Source organism: Chrysochloris asiatica, unplaced genomic scaffold, assembly GCF_000296735.1.
Source record: "Chrysochloris asiatica unplaced genomic scaffold, ChrAsi1.0 scaffold00024, whole genome shotgun sequence".
NCBI classification, from domain to species: Eukaryota; Metazoa; Chordata; class Mammalia; order Afrosoricida; family Chrysochloridae; genus Chrysochloris; species Chrysochloris asiatica.
The window spans coordinates 6,550,282-6,563,411 of NW_006408542.1; the positions used below are offsets into that span (position 1 = coordinate 6,550,282).

General features: G+C 39.0%; 1 protein-coding gene across 1 annotated transcript in view; it reads right to left on the bottom strand.

Moving 5' to 3' along the window:
- DHX57 (DEAH (Asp-Glu-Ala-Asp/His) box polypeptide 57) overlaps positions 1–13,130 on the bottom strand; it is an 83,142-nt gene that overhangs the window by 64,374 nt on the left and 5,638 nt on the right. Inside the window, exons 2-8 of the mRNA XM_006839377.1 lie at positions 12,187–12,345; positions 9,845–10,033; positions 8,707–9,539; positions 6,904–7,079; positions 5,377–5,498; positions 2,459–2,654; positions 1,445–1,569 (exon numbers count right to left, since the gene is read on the bottom strand). Of these exons, the coding sequence (XP_006839440.1) occupies positions 1,445–1,569; positions 2,459–2,654; positions 5,377–5,498; positions 6,904–7,079; positions 8,707–9,539; positions 9,845–10,033; positions 12,187–12,345 (1,800 nt within the window). The remainder of the gene's footprint in view (positions 1–1,444; positions 1,570–2,458; positions 2,655–5,376; positions 5,499–6,903; positions 7,080–8,706; positions 9,540–9,844; positions 10,034–12,186; positions 12,346–13,130) is intronic.

Genomic DNA, 13,130 nt, shown 5'->3' on the forward strand with positions numbered 1-13,130 from the left:
CTTCCAACCTTCTAGATATTCCTTTATATATGGTTCAGAGTACTGGGACCATTCCCTGAACCTTCTTGGTCCTGTATTCTATGTTCTCGGCAGAGCTCGTCACTACACTTCCACCCGATCCGCCATCTTTTTCCGGAACTACATTTAAGTTTTAGAACTATTAGAAAATATTCTCCTAAAATCCTAAAACTGACACTTGTAATCCCATCAATGCAGTATGACAGGCCTATAGAGCAAAGGGATACTGACTAGCTTAAAATCAGGAAACACTGCCTCAGTGCTTTCAAATCAAAATCAAAATGCTTTATCATGCTTGGGGTATAAGGTCCTGGAAGATCGGCCTTGCTTCCTCCTCCACCTGCCACTTTCCCCCTCTCACCATGCTCAAGCTGCAATGGCCTTCCTTCGGTTTCTAAACTCATGCAGCCATTTCTCACCACGATTTTCTGTGACTGCAGTCCTTGCCTCCATCTGCCACATGGGACTCCTTCTCATACTCTGCCTCTCAGTTTAAATGTTAAATTTTTAGAGATATGATCACTGGCCATTTTAGGTTTTGTTTTGTTTTGTTTTTAATGTTTCTGTGGATGTTTATGTTTCTATTTCTATTCTCTTCCCTTCATAGTACTTAGTTGTCTATTTACTTGCTAATCATGTATTTTTCCTACCAGACTGTAAGAGATGTTGTTGTTGTTTGCTGAGTGACATCGAGTTGGTTTCGACCCACAGCCACCCTGTATAGGTTTTCCAAGGAGTGGCTGGTGAGCTTCAACTGCCAACCTTGCTGTTCAAACTGACTTTTTAGTCCAGAGTATTAACCCACAGAGCCACACCAGGTCTCTTGTTAAGAGATAAGGAGGACTATACATAGATGTCTATGACTGTGTCTCCTATAAAGGGTTTCCAAGGTTGTAAATCTTTACAGGAACAGAAAGAGAGCACCAGATAGATTCGAACTACTGCCTTGAGGTTAGTAGCCCAGCTCATGAGCCACTACGCTACCAGAGCTCCATCACTAATATAATAGTAACCTTATATTTTTCCAGTTTCTTATGTGTGAAACTCATATAGTACTTAGCACTTAGTATGGGCCTGATAAATATATAAATGCATGTTAGGACTAAATAACTGATCAGATGAACAAAGAAGGAAGCACACATTTACCAATCAGCTACAGCATCTGTTACTCCTAGTAGCATAGTGCCCAGGTCAGCATGGTGTCCACGCAGGTGCTAGATACTGCCTATTAGATGATGTCACTCTTCCAGGAGAGAACATGTGCTCCCCTAGCACACACAGTGCCACAGAACCTGGAGGGTAGGAAAGTAGTCCCTTCTTTCTAACCCACCACAGGGCAAATCACTAAAACCAGCTCTACAAAGCTACACTGGCAGCAGGACACCATTCTTTGGACCATGCCTTCATTTGAGGTGTGCAGTTTTACCTTTCTTCTGTTCTCTCGTGGACTTCATCCACAATGATATGAGTGATTCCTTGTAGAGCTGTGTCTCCTTCAAGCCTCCTCAGCAGCACTCCTGTGGTGCAGTACAATAGTCTGGTGGCTGAGGACTTACATGCAAAAAGCAAAACAGAGCAGTCAGACAATTTTTGAAAACAGGAAACACTTTACTGGCAAGCTATTTTGAATGGGTTGTTGTTGTGTGCCGTGGAGTCGGTTCCGACTCATAGCAACCCTGTGCAGGGTTTCCGAGGCTGTAAATATTTACAGGAGTAGAAAGCCTCATCTTTCTCTCACGGAACAGCTGGTAGTTTCGAACTGCTGACCTTGGTGCTCACAGCCCCATTCGTAACCACTACATTGGTAGAACTAAAGAATATAGAAAACACCAACAGTTTCATTTAATATGAAACCATACTAAAGGCTTAGATTCTTGCTTGCTATAATAACAAAAGCTTTACTATTTCATACCACAATTTTTAGCTTCAGACTCTCTTAAAAATACATTAAAAATCATTACAAAATATACAAGCAATACTGAATAATGAGATAAATCCTTAATTTGTTTGCTCCTAATTTAAATGGATGGAGTCTTGTGTTTCAAGAAGACCAAGACAGCACCTACTAGATCACTCAGCCAATAAAAATAAAAGGCCTTTATAAAGGAAATTAAGTACAACCTAATAAAAACTCTTACACTTAAGTATTTCTAGAAGAACTTCAGTCTTACTGAAGGTTTGTTGCTATTGTAGTTATGTGCTGTCAAATCATTCTAACTGATAGTTCCCCTGTATAGGGTTCTGAGGAGCAGCTGGTGGGTTTGAACAGTTAACTTTGCAGTTAGCAGCTCAGTTCTTAGGCTACAGCACCATACCAGGACTCCACTACTGATTTAAAATGACCTGCAAGTGTATGTCCCAGTTTTTTCATGAATTTCCAGACTTCAAGAACTGAATATTGTAAATTTCTGTTGCCAGATAGTAAGCAGAGCATACAAACCTTGACACTTTCTAGCCGGATTTGGTATCCCACAGTCAGACCCACCCTCTCTGCTCTTTCTTTGGCAACACGCTCAGCAACAGAGATTGCAGAGATTCGTCGGGGTTGCGTGCAGATGATGTTAGCCACCTTCTCACATGACCCGTTCAGAGAATCATCCAGTATAAACTGTGGGATCTGTGTAGTTTTTCCACATCTGAATGTCAAAACAAAAGACCAAAACGGAGTTTTTAAGTGCTGAAGAAGTGATCAGATGTAGTGAAAAAGTGCTAAGAGTATCGTTTGACTTCTCTTACCTTCTCAAACAGGGGCTGGGACCATCTGGCCCAAAAAATCATTTGTTCTGGCCCTGCCAAGGTAACCGAAGTTCCAGCCATCACATTAGGGGTGAGTTAGTGAAAAGTTTCACCAAATACAGCAGGCTAATTTTTAAGTTGATAATTTTAGATGGTGAATGATATTATAAATTTTGGCAGAAAAAAGGTCCCCCACCCCTGGTCTAGCACTACTGTGCACTACCGTATGGATTGCCATTGAGTTGATTTCAACTCATAGCCACGCTGAAGGACAAAGTAAAACTGGCCCGTGAGGTTTCCAAGGCTGTAATCTTTTCAGTGTGGCGTTACAGGATACACACTGGGCTGCTACCCAGGAAGTCAGTGATTCAAATCCATCAGTCACTCCTCGGAAGCCCTATACAGGGTGGCTATGGGTCGGAACTGACTCTATGACACTTAATAACTACAATCTTTTCAGAGCAGACTATCACATCTTCCTTCTGCAGTGTAGCTGGTGGGTTTCACACCAACGACCCTTTGGTTAGCAGATAAGCACTTAACCATTGTGCCACCAAAGCACCTTCTTCTAAAACTATTCACACTAATGATAACCTCTAGGAATTTGCACTGAGATGAACATGATAATCACATAATAGTTAAATATCACTTACACAACTGGAACTATTGAACAAACATCAGATTAAGGTCTGTAATACCTAAGAATGTAAACTTCTCAACATATGAGTACCAAAGAAATAGGAAGATTACCTTATGAGTATTAAAACACTTTGGTTGTTTCCCTTTGATGTATATTGATTTGGACAGAAATGTATTGAAGTTAAAAAGATCAGAAACTGGGAAAATATAATTTTAATATTATATTAGTGATGGACCTATGGTAGCGTAGTGGTTACGAATCAGGCTGCAAACCATCAGGTCAGCAGTTTGAAACTACCAGCTGTTCCACGGGAGAAAGCTGAGGCGTTCTGCTCCCGTAAAGATTTACAGCCTCGGAAACTCTGTACAGGGTCGCTATGAGTCGGAACCGACTCCACAGCACATAACAACAACAATAACAACATTAGTGATGGAGCTCTGATAGTGTAGTGGGTTATGAGCTGAGCTGGTAACCGCAAGGCAGTAGTTCGAATCTACCAGCTGCTCTGTGGGAGAAAGATGAAACTTTCTGCTCCTGTAAAGATTTACAGCCTTGGAAACTGTATACAGGGTTGCAATGAGTCATAACTAACTCATCTGTTTGAAAAGGTAGGTGAAGCCGAACAAAACTTTTATCACACAACCACCACCCCTGTATTAGTGAATCTGGCCAAATGTAATTATTAAATTGTATATCCTTGGACAAAGAACTCAATTAAATCTGCAACTTGTCCTTGCTAAACAGATTTGTATAACACATACAGTTCTGTGAAATAGAAAAAATAATGAGTTGTTCTTAAAAGAACAGATAAAAGCCCTAATAAAAAATAACTCAAAATTGAGAAGTTTTCAAGTTAACTGTTTTTGAATTCAATAGTGGGTTTTGTTAAGTGTCTTTAGCGGGGCCCCTTGTCTTAAAGGCAGAGCTATAGAAGATCTACGGAGCCATGGTAGTGCAATGGTTAAGCACTCAAACATTAACTGAAAGATTACAGGTTCAAACTCACCCAGCAGCAACCGGGAAGCAAACACCTGGAGATCTACTCCCATAAAGATTGTTGTTTTTGTTAGGTGCCATCAAGTTGATTCCAACTCAATGTGAGTCTGTATAGGGTTTCCGAGGCTATAAATCTTTATGGGAGCAGAAACCTTCATCTTTCTCCTGAGGAGCAGCTGGTGGACCAGAACCACCAACCTTGTTGTTAGCAGTCCGTAGCTTATCCTACAGAGATGCAGACACAGCACTCCTTTGACCTCTATGTTGCTGTTGTTGTTAAGTGCCATTGAGTCGTTTCCAACAGAGTATAACACTATTACATCTATAGTACAATACCGATTGAACAACAGAAAACGTATGAAATTTTTTCTGTTGTTGTTAAGTGCCATAGAGTCGTTTCTGAGGAGCAGCTAGTGAGCCTGAACCACTGACCTTGTGATTCAAACCAACCTTGCAATCCAGCACATTAACCCACAGTGCCACACCAGGGCTTCATAAGCAACTTAAAAACTGAAAGAAGGGATTCTCATACTGTATTTTTCTTGTTCTGTCTTTTTTGACAAAACACACTTTCCTTTTGTGACCGCAGTCAAGCAAGGGTGGAAGAAGTGCAGCATATGGCATCAAATGCAAAAATATGGCTGTAACATACGGTCCAGAAAACCCTATGGGCAACTTGATTTTATCACACTGCGTCATCATGACTCAAAATTGACTCAATAGCACCTAACAACAAAAAAATAGCACCTAAGCTCTATACATTCTTAGATTGATTTCTGAGTCTTCTTAGTTTCTTTTCATTATATTGTGGCTATGTTGACTACAAGAGTTAAAAACATTAGCTTCTGTGTAATATTATTTAATATTTGAGAGGGAAAAGTTCAAATAACACCAGTTACTAGTTTTTTAAAAATAGAACTGGTTATGCTAACCAGGGTACATGTATTTATAATGAAAGCTGCATTCTGAACAAATTGCGTTCTTACCCAGTCATACCACTTATGACAAGAACTTGATGTTTGCCCAACAATTTCAGAATAGTTTCTCTTTCTTCCCAAGCAGGGAGGGACTGTCTTTCTTGCAGAGTTGACTGGAACTGTCTGGAAGCCTAATCGAATCAAAGAAAGGGCATCAGTCAGGTTGCTCTGATCACCTTTCACAGAGCTTGGAACCTGGAATCCCACCATGAAATCCACCCTTTCTGTTCTTTCCTTAAAAACTGTGTTCCAAGAGAGACTGCAGAGATTTGTAAAGGAAGGGTGCAGATGACTTTAGAGAGCTGTTGGAAACACGAGCCACAATAATGCTGTGGATTCTGTGTGGGATTCCTACAACTGAATTAAAGGAAAGATCTTGGAAGACAGAGAAACCCGTGTTGCTTAGCACTCATTCAGCTCTTCCTAGAAAGAGTTTCTGCGCCAGCCGCCAGCACTGTCCCAGAGTGGTCTGTGTTGATGATGGATTCTGTGCTGTCCAATATGGCAACCTGTAGCCACACTGAGCTAGTAAGCACTCAAATTGTGGCTAAGGCAATTGAGAATGAGAAGTTTACCTTTCATTTGAATTAATTTAAAGAGCCACATGTGGCTAGGAGCTACCATGTTGGAGAGCAAAGCTGTCTACCTTACCAGATTTTTACCTAAATCAGTAACATTAAGCATATCACCTAAAAAGTTCTTTTCTGCCAATCACCACATCTACAGAATTCAGTCGGATGACTAAAGATAATGTTACATTAATCTATGGCTGTATTTTTGAATCATATAAGAAATCAATACTAGCTTGTCATTTCCTGCAAATAATTTTAACATAAAAATGTACTGATTTTGCTACTTCAAAATACACTAATCAAATTTAACACATATTTCTGCTTGTACCATATTTATAATTTCATACATTTTCTGATGTTCAATCAGTATTGTACTACAGATGTAATAAATAGTGTTATACTGTGTCAAATTTCAGAATTAAAGAAATTTAGGAATGTATGATTAGATAGCATCTAATCTAATCCCCCAAGTGACATAGCAACTGTCCCACATCCATCTTTTCCTAACAGTTTCAGTGTAGAAACAACATGGGATTTGGGAACAGAAATCAGCATGGACTCCTCTGTTACCACCTACTAGCTATGCAACAGTGATCTAGTTATTTCTGCTCTGAGCCTGTGGAATGGGGTAAAGAGTCCCTCCTCTTCACTTACAAACTGATTTTTCTAACTTAATGACAGTGTTAATTTCCCTTCCACATATAAGACTGTTTGTTATAGTAGCAAAGTCACATGATTCTGAGAATATTTTGTGTGTGCATTTGATATTCACTAGCCATCAGATTTTTCTAAAATCATCTAAAAAACATGCAACCAGGTCTGTGTGGCATGCAGAAACTTTGCTCACTCAGGGTGAAAGAGAACCAAAAGTCTACTAGGGAAGTTAGCCAAAGCTTCCTCATTCCTAATCTCTTCATCCATACATAAAGGAGGAAATGCTAGCCATTCTCTCAGCATACCCTACCTGTTTTATTCGGAACTGCTTGCAGATTTTAGCATTTTCAGCATGTACTGATTTTGCCTGCCAGTCATATCTTTTGGAAATCTTTTTCTTAAGGTTCACATAGCTTTCATTCTCCACTATAACTGGTGCAGGACCTTCATCCTCATCTGCCTCCTCAGGTTCTGATTCTTTTTCAACTTGAAGGGGATAAAAGGAAACATTTCGATATGGAACCCTTTCTTTAGCAAAGGGGGAAAGCCACTATCTAACAAAAAAACAACAAAAAATCATAAAATGGAAAAAAAAGTTAAAGCTTGATTACAGCAGGTTCATTCATTTCAATACTACTACTAGTAAAGAACTTAAAACTAATTTTCAAGTAAACTTTACTCCAGTATAAGTGGTTATCATTACACCATAAATCAAAATCAAAGTGGTAAAAGTATTGGCATGCCTTATTAATCCAACATTCTTTGCACTCAAGAAGTAAGTCAAAGTTTCAACTATTTGCAAGTGTCCCTAAAAGTCTATGACACAAAACAATTTGGATGTTTATCAACTGATGAATGGATAAACATGTGTTGTATTGGTATGATGCAATATTACTCAGCAATGAAAGGAATGAAGTACTGATACATGCTACAAACTGCACAAGCTGTGAAAACATGAAGATTGAGTGGAAGAAGCCAGACACAAAAGGCCGCATACTATACAGCTGCATTTGTATGGAATGTCCAGAACAGGCAAATAGAGAGTCAAGAAAGGAGGTTAGTGATTGTCAGGGGCTAGGTGGAAAAGCATATGGGGAATGAGTACTCATGGATATGGAGTTTTTTGAAGGTGATGAATGCTCTGGAATTAGATAGCAGTGATGGCTGCATGTCTGTGAATATACTAACCACCACTGAAGGGGATACTTTAAAAGGATGAATTTTATGATCTATGAATTATATCTTAATAAAGCTGTCATTTGAAAAAATAGTCCATGGTACATAATTTGTCACTTCCACATGGACACGTCTGAATCCCATGTGCTAGAAGGTGGTAGTTGGGAATGAGTCAGGCAGTGGGAGAGTGAACTCAGGCAACTGTTCAGTATCACCATCTTAGTATAGCTTTGCTTTTCTCTACTTATGGATATTAACCCAGGAACGCTTATGAAATCATAACAACTTTTGTTTCTCTGGCAGAAAGGTGGCAAACAATTAGGAGAGAATTCTTTGATGAAAGTTGTAAAGATGGTTTACTTGGGGCATCAGAATTCGTGCAGCAAATCTGAATCTGGACAAAGCCAGAAGCTTGCACAAATATTTATTCTTTGATGATTTAGGGCCTTAAAAAGACAGTTCTGTTCTCCTGAATTTCAGAGGTCCAGTCAGTGTACTATAAGAAGGAGGGTAAAGGACAGTTGTAAAAACAGAAGTATTTCTAAACACTCATTGGAAAGCAATGTCATATAGAGTATCAGAAGTAAACATATGAAATCAAATTAAATGAAATATTTTTCTGGGCAAGTTCTTCAAAGTCTTTCAAACCCTGAGATTCTATGCTGCTAAGGTAAATTTATACAGTGCTACAAACTTCCAATTCACAGATCTCAATCACAGGGACACACAGTGTCTTCACAGTTAACAGGTCTCACTATTAAAGTCAGACTGCAGTGCAGGGGATGCTCATTCCCTTTTGCACAGGGAACTGAGGGGGAGAATGACTTGCCCAAGATAACTGGGAGATGCTAGACCAGCCCTCGGAAGCTTTGACTTCTAAATCCATTATCCTGAATGCCCTCCACAATGCCCTCTACTTGATCAGTGCCTTACATACCTTCTGCAGTTTGATTAGAAACAAAAAAATTATTTGGAATCGTGGATTTACGACAGGCAAGATGATTCATCCTGGTCCCAGAGACTGATGGTAAAATGTTCATGGGAGGAACACTGTACTTATGATGGGTATTAACTAGTAACTTGACTATTTCTGACTCTTCCTCTAAAAGGGTTAACAAAGAATATACAACAGGTTCAGCTGTTTCTGCGAATGTCAAGGCTTTGCCATAAAGGAACTCGGAAATATGTAAACGACAAGCCAGAGGTAGATGCTCATTGGTGGAATAAAACGCCACAAGGGGAGCTTGGTAGGGGTATTTGTGGTCTTTAGAAAATCGAATTTCAAGTTCATATAAAAAAGATGCATCTTCATTAAGGTGAGACTCATCTACACGTCTTTCTGTTCTTCCAACAATTTGATTTGAAGGTACTTCATGCTTGAATTTGCATTTTGATCCAAATTTACAGTTTCCTTTGAGGTAAAATTTACAGGTTTCAAGAGAAATTGCCTGCACAGTTTTGCTACTTCCTCTTTGCTTTGATTTGCAGAAATTACTTGCCAAATACTCCAAATCTAATCCAATGGTCCAGACTCTATTCTGAATTCTTTCTACAAATTTTTCTCCACAGATTGACTTGAGAGCAAATGCCTCTTCCTGTCGCTGTTCCATACACTCATCCAAGCTAATGTGGGCAACTGCCTCAGAGGTCTTCATCCTTTCTCCAAATGTTTCTGAAAAACACTGGGTGAGTAGATGTTCTAGTGAAGCCCCAACATCTCCACCACAAAACCTCAGGGCTGCTTGACAGCGTTCAGTATTGAAACCATACCTGTCAAGGACAAAAATTACTTGGTATTATCAAAGTAGTGGTGTGGCATTCATTTAGATCCATTTATGTGAAATTATGACTATCTATGGGTAGGACTTTTGTATTTTGAACAAGTATCTCTGGTAAAATGATGCTTCCTTAAACCCACCTCCCATTTCCAAATGAGAATAATTGTGCTAAAGAGACAGACTGTCAGGCATATCTGTTATTCCAAGAGTATTCCAAGGAAAGTACTCAAAGAAAGGTAGTTGGATTGGTTACCTTGAAAGTGTCTCAAAACTCCCTTAAATGTTGAAAACAATTACCTGGAAAGCTTTTGCACTGCAAATGGTGAGACTGTAAATTCTGGAATACAAGGCTCCACCAGGCCTGGCCCAGCATCTTCCAAAGCTTTAGGATGTAGAACAAGGGAAGCTTCTTTCCCAGGTGACCAGTACTGCTCATCATCACAATAATCGGGCTCATCATCTTCCTCTTCCCCAGAAATGCCTTTCCTAGCACAGGGAATATTTTTACATACTGTAAGGACTGATTTCTACTTACTTCAAAGAAATATTTAGCAATGGTCAAAGTATGTACTTCAAAAAGCCCAAAGACATACGGGCTTACTATTTTTCAGCCACTGATTTAATCATTCATTAACTTGTTAATTAATCTTGTGACAACTAAGATTTATCAAGTATTAATTACATGTTGGATATTGTGTTAAGAGCTTGATATGTACAATCTCTTTAAACTTCCGGAAGTACAGTGAATTATTTAATAGGTCTCTTTTAGCCACAGTCCTACCAAACTACTTTTTCCTGATGGGGCTAGATAAGAGAAAGACAGGATGGTTAACAGGGTTAATTTTTATTGTAAAAACTTGGAAATCTAATGAGGGCCTTGGCCAATTTTGACCAAGCTGGGTGTAAAATGAGCTTATCTTGGTGATGTGAGTGGGCGATGTGTTACCTTTACTTGACTAATCAAGCTTGCCTTCGTATGACCCCCCATTTTGGGAACTTGAGCCTGAAGCTTGATCTGATTCACCAGCTTCAGCAGCCTTGTGTATCACCAGCTTGGCTGAGTGAAGCGAATCATCCAAACTGATGTCTGAACTGCAGGCTTGAGACTTGTCCACCTCCACAACCCTGTGAGTTATTTCTTCATCAGTCCATGAGTTCTGGGAGATGATGCTGCCAAATGCGGACCCCTAGGATGTGGGGGAGAATACTGAGGGGAAGAGTGATGACTGCTTTTATGGATTATGGTGTAGTTTAGCACTTCAGAAAAGTCAGGCATTTGATCTATCTTGATCCACTATCTCAGAGGTAATTCTTCTAAAAGAACTTACTCTAGCACTTTCCAGTAACCCTAGGAAGTACTACTAGTATCACCATTTGTCTGATTAACCACTAAGGCTTTGTTTTTTATTAAAGTTGCACAGCAAAGTGCAACTTGAGATTTTAAGCAAGGCAGTAAGACCCCAGAGTCTGTGCTCTTAACCGCAGAAGTTCTGGTTCCGTATCTTCTCATTCTTAACATCTTAACATCAACAACAAAAATCCCTAACTTAAAAATTTTTGTTGCATAAACCCATTTTCCTAATCTGAGGTTGATAAGAGAGTTGTAGATAGAATGGAAATTGAACTGTTTATGAGTGATCACTGATTAATTCTGGTATATGGAAAGAAGGAATGAACTTACTTCTCCAACTTAAACCACATGGCAACATAGTCATATGCAATGGAGGGAGAGGAGGAAGAAAAGTGACTAAAACTTACAACAGGACTTTGAATTGGTTCAAACCAGTTCAGTCTTGGCTGACAAAGTAAAACCTTTTAGAAAAGACCCAAACTTTTCAAATTTGGGTGAACAGGAACAATAACCGGAATAGAAAAAATTGGGACTCAAAGCCCTGGGCTGAAAAATTTGGAAGAGGTATACCAGCTACAATTACTGAGCATTCTGATCAAATATTCTACAGAAGATTTCTGATCAAAAGGAGAAAAATACAGACTTTAATGTTTTCATGGACTCCAGATTTCTTAGGGAGCCATGAAGGTTAGATGAGCCCCTGAAACTATTTCCCTGAGATAAGCTTTCAACTGTAACCCAAAAATATTTTCTTAAAACAGAACAATAGTTATCTTAGCTAGTAAAAAAGATCTGCCTTGAGTATTATGCTCTTTTAAGAACTATCTCTATGGGATCAAACTGACAAAAGCAACTTGAAGATTAGACAGGAACCTTAGGGGGTGGTAAGCCTGTGCTAACAGAGCAGGAACAACTCAGAAAAGATGGTTGAGAATGGATGCATAACTGGGAATGCAATCAATGTCACGAAATGGTACATTTAGAAACTATTAAATTAGTGCATGTTCTGCTATATATACTATCAACAACAATAAAATAAGCATTTTTTTTTTTAAGAAGGAAAAACTGAAAAATTAAGTTAAGAGAATTTGTATCATTGCTCATGGATGTTAGAGAATAAACTCTCTCTAAAACTGTTATTGAGTAATTATTCTTGTACTTCTCTTGGCTCCTATTCAATGAATTTCAAGACTATTACAGCATTAGTATTTATCCAGTGTTCCACAGACTTTCGAATTGTTAATACATCTTCCTTAACATAGTAATTTACTGAAATAAAATGATTTACTCAGATCCAGCATCCGCATCCTGTTCTTGCAGGTCTCGGAGAAGAGCTTTTACTTTCTCTTGATTCTCAGAGGTCATGTGTAGAGTCTGAAGGGGCACTTTGGCTTCTGGCCTCCGTTTGGGTCGGGCCTCTCCTTTGTTTATGCTACTGCTGCTAGGTCTACAAAGGATGTGAAAGCAAAATGATACATTTATGTACAGTAGGAACTTTACATTCTCCTGAGAGCCCCTAAACGCATACAATACAAACAAGATTGTCAAATGCTATACAAAAGATAACAATGAATAGAAAGCGATTCTCCAGTTTTCTACTGTACTCACTAGATTTATTATACTAGAATTAATGGGGAAATAAACCTGAATTGATTTTTAATCATTAAATCTGACTTCGCTAACTTAAGAATCCTCTGAAAAACACAATGCTGATGATGATACCTCTGGCTATATGGGCTTTGAAAAGCATTAAGTCACATATAAGAGCACTTACTTCATTTTGCTTTAGGTACACAATATAAAAACAAAAACAGTGGCATCTTGTAGCTCTCTGGCCTGTTTTTAAATATCCATATAATCATTTCCTAATTAAACTAAGAATAAAGAAGTAGAGAACAAAGAAGAACCCAAAAGCCACACCTGATGCTGTTGAGTCAATGTGGACTCAGAGTCACCCTACAGACCAAAGTAGAACTGCTCCACAGGTTTATGAAAGTAGACTGCCACTCCCGTCTCCCAAAGAGGGGCTGGGAGGCTCAAACCGCTGACCTTTCAGTTAGCAGTCAAGCGCTTTAACTACTATGCCACCTGGGCTCTTTCAAAGAAAAGAAAAACCACCCCAAATCATGCCACTCCTTTTTCATATACACATACATTTTAAAATATTAACATAATTTTAAATGCTTACATACATATATGTTGTTGTTAGGTGCCATCAAGTCGGTACCGAAC